The sequence below is a fragment of the Castanea sativa genome, chromosome 7, assembly GCF_040712315.1.
Source record: "Castanea sativa cultivar Marrone di Chiusa Pesio chromosome 7, ASM4071231v1".
In the NCBI taxonomy this organism is placed as follows: Eukaryota; Viridiplantae; Streptophyta; class Magnoliopsida; order Fagales; family Fagaceae; genus Castanea; species Castanea sativa.
The window spans coordinates 31,625,448-31,632,420 of record NC_134019.1 but is presented as its reverse complement, the minus strand read 5'-3'; the positions used below and the strand labels follow the sequence as shown (position 1 = coordinate 31,632,420).

Below are 6,973 nucleotides of genomic sequence, written 5' to 3'. Positions count from 1 at the left end.
GTTAGGAACTTTGGATACTAGTTTTGTATATTTTGTTTATCGACTCAGTTACATATAGTTTGTTTATAATTGCGTAAGGAACTTAGGATACTAGTTCTATATATTTTGTTTACCGACTCAGTTACATATATTTTGATTTAACCGATTCAAGAACTTAGGACACTAGTTCAATAGTTCATATATTTTTTTTTTATCAACTTAGTTAGATACATTTTGTTTATAACTGAGTTAGAAACTCAAGTATATTTTGTTTGTAAGTGAATTAGGATACTAATTCATTTATAATTTGTTTATCAACTCAGTTAAATACTTAGACATATTTTGTTTATAACTGAGTTAGAATATTAGCTTATATATTAATGTATATTTTGTTTATCAACTCAGGTGGCAGGTGTGATATATTTTTTTCTGCTCAATTTAATAGTAATAGTAATAAAAAAATCACCAACCCATGGGTTCAACCCGACCCAACCCAACCCATGTGGGTTGGGATGGGTTGGGTTGGACTTATGTGATGGGTTAGGTTGGGCTGAATTTTTTTTTAATCTACTATAGTGTATTGGGTCAAAAAATCTCATCAACCCAACCCATGCACATCCTTAAGCTCTATATATTTGAGAGACTCTTTGAAGTTTGAAGTTTCTAAGTACACTTTCAGTTTTTTATATTCCCCCCTTCCCTCCCCTCTCTCTTTTTGAATTATTGTATTATTTTATTTTTTTAATAATGACTTCTATGTGGTCAGTCAAAAAAAGTGAAAATGTAATTTATATATATAATTATAGGTTATTTTTGGTAGTGTTATTGGGATTCGGCCAGTTGTTGGGTATGATTTTTTTTAAAAAAAATTCTATTGATCATTGATGGAATGCAGTAGCTAAAGTGAGACTTTTATATTTCTCTCACCATAACTCTCTCTCGACAAATTTTTAATCCCTCGGTTGCCTGCTGTACTGCATCCGCACACTGTCGCACAATTTTCTCCCCTACATAACAACTTTTCCCCTTTGCCTTCCATAAATCATAGAAAACCCACTCTTCTCTTGCTATGGATTCAAGCAACAGTACTGAAATAGCCCAAGACTACTCTCCTTTTTTTAAGATCTACAAAGATGGTCGAATAGAGCGAATTGCAGGGTTAGAGATCGTACCACCATCTCTGGATTCCAAAACCGGTGTCGAATCCAAAGACGTGGTTATCTCACCCGAAACAGGAGTATCTGCTAGGCTTTACATTCCAAAAACCACAAAGGAAACACAAAAAAAGCTTCCTCTCCTTGTTTACTTTCATGGTGGAGGGTTTTGCGTCGAAACCGCTTTCTCTCCACTGTTCCACAACTACTTGAACTCGTTTGTGGCTGAAGCCAATGTTGTTGCGGTCTCTGTTGAATATAGGAGAGCCCCAGAACATCCTATTCCTATTGCTTACGATGATTCATGGGCTGCGCTTAAATGGGTTGCGTCTCATACTGATGGAAAAGGTCCTGATGAATGGTTGAAAAACCATGCAGATCTTGAAAGTGTGTTTTTTTCTGGGGACAGTTCTGGGGCTAATATTGCTCATCACATGGGGTTGAGGGTTGGAATAGAAGGACTTGCTGGTGTCAAGCTCGATGGGATTGTTTTAGTGCATCCCTTTTTTTGGGGCAAAGAACCAATTGGTGGGGAAGATACTGACGCTGAGAAGAGAGGAAAGGTTGATGCTTTGTGGCGATTTACATGTCCAGCAACGAGTGGCATTGATGACCCGTATATAAACCCAGGTACGGATTCAAAACTAGGGAGTTTGGGGTGTAAGAGAGTGCTAATTTGTATTGCAGAGAAGGACATGTTGAAGGATAGGGGTTGGTATTACAGTGAGTTATTGGGTAAAAGTGGATACAGAGGGGTTGTGGAGGTCATGGAAGCACAAGGAGAGGACCATGACTTCCATTTGATGAACTCAACTTGTGAAAATAGTGTTGCCTTGCTCAAAAGGATTGTTTCTTTCGTCAATCAGGGTCAGGCTTGAAATGGTTCTATTCTATATCTGTCCCTCTTTCAATAGTCTCATTAGGGGTATTTCAATTGAAAAATAATTAGTTTCTAATTGGTTATGGTTACTCTGATTGAGGTTTGTTCAATAAAAGAAAGAGACGGATAATTCAGAAAGTGGTGAACAAATCTATTAAAGAGGTCGTTGTTTGATTTGATCAATGAAGATAAAGATCTCTAATTAGCATGATTGAATTAGCTTTTTAGATCTATTACAGCATTTTGTTGTTAAATCATAATGCTTTTATATAAACACTTTGCAAGCCGAAGGTGGAGGGAGGTTTGGGTTTTAAGGATTTGACAAAGCTCAAATGATGCAATGTTAGCCAAACAGGTATGGCAGCTTAGTCATGACACAATTTGCTGTTTATCGTGTCTTTAAGGCTAAATATTTTCCCAATGGTACCATTTTTGATGCCAAGGAAAAATATGGGTCTTACAGCATGGAAGAGCATCTTAAAAGCTAGAAAAGTGGTTGGAAAGGGAGCAAAATGAAGGGTGGGGGATGGACAATCAATTAAGGTTTTTGAAGATAATTGGTTACCAGGCCATTCGGGTGGAAAAATAATCCATGTTCCGCCGGATTTGAATAGGAATTTGTGGCAGATCTGATGACAGCAGATAACGCTAGCTGAAATGACCCGTTGCTAGATTCCTTTTTCCTCCCTCATCAAGCTCAGCAAATAAAGGCAATTCCCCTATGTGTTGTGCCTCAATCTGACTACTTCTTTTGGAGTTTGGAAAAGAGTGGAATTTACTCTGTGAAGTCGGGCTACAAAATGCTTTGTGAAGAGGCAAAATTGGAGGAAGCTTCGGGCTCACACAGATCAGGAATGACAGATTTGTGGTCTAGAATTTGGAAGCTGAAGCTGCCTGGTAAGATAATTCATTTTCTGTGGAGGGCTTGTTCTGACTGTTTGCCAACAAAAGTGAACATTATGAAAAGAAAAATGGTGGCTGATCCCCAATGTGAGCTGTGTGGGAGTCTTCCCGAAGACACTAAGCATGGCTTTTGGGGCTGTGAAGCAGTAAGAAGGGTCTGGTGTTTGGAGTTCAGCTGGGTGGACGAGAGGGTGACTGCCTATGGCTCTTTTTTAGACATTGTGGAGCTGTGTTTGACAAAACCAGGTGCGGGAGAGGTGTTTGGAACCACAGCTTGGTTCATTTGGACTCATAGAGACCAGGTTAGGCTGAGGGAGAGGACGATAATTGGAGAAGTTGCAAAACCTTTTCTGCAGCAAGCGAGGGCAGTCCGTGAGGTTCAGATTTTGGCAAAAAAACCACACAGAAACAAGTGGTTCCCACCGGCAGCAACTGAGTTCGAAGTGGATTTTGATGGAGCATGGTTTAATAAAAGCGAGGAAGCAGGTATTGGAGTTGTGGTAAGGAATTCCGCGGGGCAGGTGCTTGCTGCACTAGCTGAAAAAAATAAAAAAGCCTCATAATGTGGACTGTTTAGAGATGATGGCAGCGAGAAGAGCGGTGATTTTTGCACAAGAAATTGGCCTTCAGCAATGTCAATTTGAGGGCGATTTAGAGACTCTCATCAAAGCTCTCAAAGCAGGGGATATGTTCTCTTCATCCATTGGTCATTTAGTTAGAGACACTTTAGTTATTGTTAACTCATTTTCGAGTTTGTCTTTCTCTCATATTGTAAGGCAAGGCAATGTCATGGCACATGCCTTAGCTCAGAGAACTCGTTATCTTTTCATTTACTCGTTTGGATAGGGGATGTTCCATCGGATATTAAGTCTATTGTTTTGGCAGATTACCAAAGTTCTTAATAAAGTATCTTTGCGGGCTTGGTCCTAATTCTCAAAAAAATAAAATAAAATAATACCAAATCCGCTTTGCTGACTTACAATTAAATTCATTGTTTTTACTATGAGGTTGTATTAATTAATTGCTTATTGCGACCATTATGAAAATTGTTGATAGCAGATATATACAGAAGTCCTGGTTTCAGGAACTCCCCTCCTTTCTTGTTAGGGACACGTTACTTAGTTGCACATTCTCAAGTATTCACCCATACGACTATACTAAACTAAAAATAAATGCTAATAAATGACCTTAAGATATTGGTTAACATAGTAGCAGAACTAGAGAAATATTATGGTTCATGCAGTCAAGTATAACAAATTTGGATCTCCATCCATCAGAGAGAGAGAGAGAGAGAGAGGGAATAGAGAAGAGAGACTGCGAGAGTAAAAAAGACAAGTTGCGTGTGTGAATAAAAAAAACATAAAAAGAAAGATTAAAAGGTGAAAATAGCCAAATACCACGTTTTGGCGAAATTTGTGGCAATCTAGCACTGTTTCGGAAATATTTAGCAATCTACCACTTTTTTGATACTCGAGTTTGCGAAACTTGAGTCTCGTGTGTGTCCGCCACCCTAACACTAGCTGAGCTGGATTTTGGGTATTAAAAAATGTCACCTAGCACTTGAGTTTCTTGGACTCGAGTACTGTGTTAGTGTAGTACCCGAGCTCTCTAAACTCGAGTATGGTTCAAGTATAAGAGGTGAAAGGATCTAGACTCATACTCGAGTTTATTGGACTTAAGTACTGCGTTAGCAATACCCAAGCTCCCTAAACTCGAGTATGGCTTAGGTTGCACGATAATAATATAGCCAAACACACACTTTCAAAACACACACTCTCAACTTTCATTTCAAACTCAAAACAAACACTCTCACTCTCACTTCTCACTCTCACTTAAGTGTCCAGAACACTCTCACTCTACCGGAGATAAGCGCATTTCATCAGCGGCAGAAAACCCATCAACAGCAAAAAAAACTCTCATCTCCTCTCATCGGCGACCTTTCACTCAAAACCTCACTCAGCTCTCGCACTGAGGTCAGTAGTAAAATACAGCCACTGTCCTTCTATATTTACTTTTGACAAGGGTTACCGTTATAGGGCAATGACCACAAACATCTCCGAGTGCTTCAATGGTTTTCTAAAGGGTGCTCACAGCCTACCCATTACGGCAATGGTGAAATACACATGATTCAAACTGAATTCTTAATTCGATGATCGTCGCAATAAGAGCATAGCGCAGTTGAATTCAAGGAAAAAATGATGTAAATATGCCTTGGATATCTTCACGAGAAATAAGAGGAAGGCGGAGCATCACAGGTTGACGAGATTGAGCGTGCAACAATAATCATATCAAGTAAATAAACCACATTATCCAGGGTCTGCTGGACATGGGGATCACACACATAGAGTTAATCTGTTGCAAAGAACTTGCACATGTCAGAAATGGAAACTGTACAAGATACTATGCTCACATGTCATTGCAGTTTGTATAAGGTATCAACACGATGCAGAGCAATACATTGACCTATGCTATAGCATGAACGCACTGTTCTACAGCTATGCTCTCGTTTTCCCTGTGTTGAAAGATAGATTATCATGGACAGATCCTGAAGAAACTCGAAAGGTCGTCCCTAACTCCCAATTGATTCAAGAGAAAGGTCGTCATGTCTCAACATGAATCAGGAATGATATGGACGAGGGCGGGAAATGGCCGAGAACCACATCATGGAAGGAGGGGGGGTGGAAGGTGCAATGCGGGTTGTGTAACCAAGACGGGCATAACCGAAGAACATGCCCTAAGTAGAACGAGGTACTAATGAGTGGTGGTCTCGTAGACTAGGTATGCTAAATTTAAACCGTGGCATCCTTCTAAATGCAATTTGAAACAAAATGCATGATTTAGATCAAAATGCATGCTATATGCCATTCAATTATGTATTTTTCAAACTTGAGAAACATTGGATAAAATTTTAAGGACCAAATATGACATTTATACTATAAGCTACTTTCCCTATAGGATGCATACAAAAAGTCATTAGCATTGTCATTTGGTTTGTTGCAAAAATTGCATACTAATTGTTTAATGTAACGTAATGTGTAACTGCCCTATGTGTAATCTAATGTTTTTTCTTTCTCTAAAGGGTGTTAGGTCATTTGTGGGTTGACCATGATTTTAATTTTCCACTTTTAACCTATTGGATCTTAGAAGTTTTCTCTGATTGTATATTTTACAATTGTGAAGGTACTCTCCTTAGCATGATCATCTTCAAGTACCCTACCCTTAAGGGTGTCAACTTTGACTTGGCCTCTATTAACATGATCATCTTTAAGTACCCTACCATTAAGGGTGTCAAATTTTTATGCTCACAACCAATTAGTCATATAGTTGTAATACACTATGTTAAGGCAAAAATTGTAATTTTAGATATACACACACACACACACACACACACACACACACACACACACACACACATATATATATATATATATATATAACGTGTATAGTTTATGTTTTGGGATTTTTTATGTAATCAATTATATGATCTTAGTTATTACTTTTTTTTTTTCATGTTATAAGACTAGGAGTCTGAACAACAATAGCTTGTCTGGGCCTTTTCCCGTGTTTTTGGCCAAAATCCCTCAGCTTGCTTTCTTAAAAGTATGGTTTTCATTGTTTCTCACTCTATGTTCATCAATTTGTTTGTTTGTCATCAGTATGTCTTGAAAATTGAAACAATGTGCAATCTTTAATGTCTTTCTTCAATATATGAAAAATATTTTTGTACTCAGGGACTTGTCTTATAACAATCTCAGTGGACCAGTGCCTAAATCCCCAGCTAGGACCTTCAATTATGGTTACTATGCCACAACCACTATCTCTCTCTAACTCTTTTATGTAGATAATTATTGTATTTACCCTCATTTTGCTTTCTGTTTCACATTTGTCTTATCTAGTATTGTGGGAAAACCATTGATTTGTGGAACTAGTTCCAATGAAGGTTGTTTGGATCATCACTTGGTAATGCTCTAAAGTCTAAACCCTCCTCTAGTTTTAGACCATCTTTCTTTCTCTCTTACTTTTGTTTATTAAAATATATATATATATATATATATAT

At 38.1% G+C, this 6,973-nt stretch overlaps 2 protein-coding genes across 2 annotated transcripts; both read left to right on the top strand.

The window, feature by feature from the left end:
- The first annotated feature begins 877 nt into the window (after positions 1-877).
- Positions 878-3,868, top strand: LOC142642190 (putative carboxylesterase 12). Its single transcript, XM_075816541.1, has one exon. It carries the CDS (start codon positions 1,049-1,051, stop codon positions 2,009-2,011), a length of 963 nt encoding a protein of 320 aa, XP_075672656.1. The 5' UTR covers positions 878-1,048; the 3' UTR covers positions 2,012-3,868.
- LOC142644320 (uncharacterized) lies at positions 2,814-3,762 on the top strand. The gene is made up of 2 exons (XM_075818959.1): positions 2,814-3,402; positions 3,494-3,762. Exons 1-2 carry the CDS (start codon positions 2,814-2,816, stop codon positions 3,760-3,762), a joined length of 858 nt encoding a protein of 285 aa, XP_075675074.1.
- Positions 3,869-6,973: the final 3,105 nt, after the last annotated feature.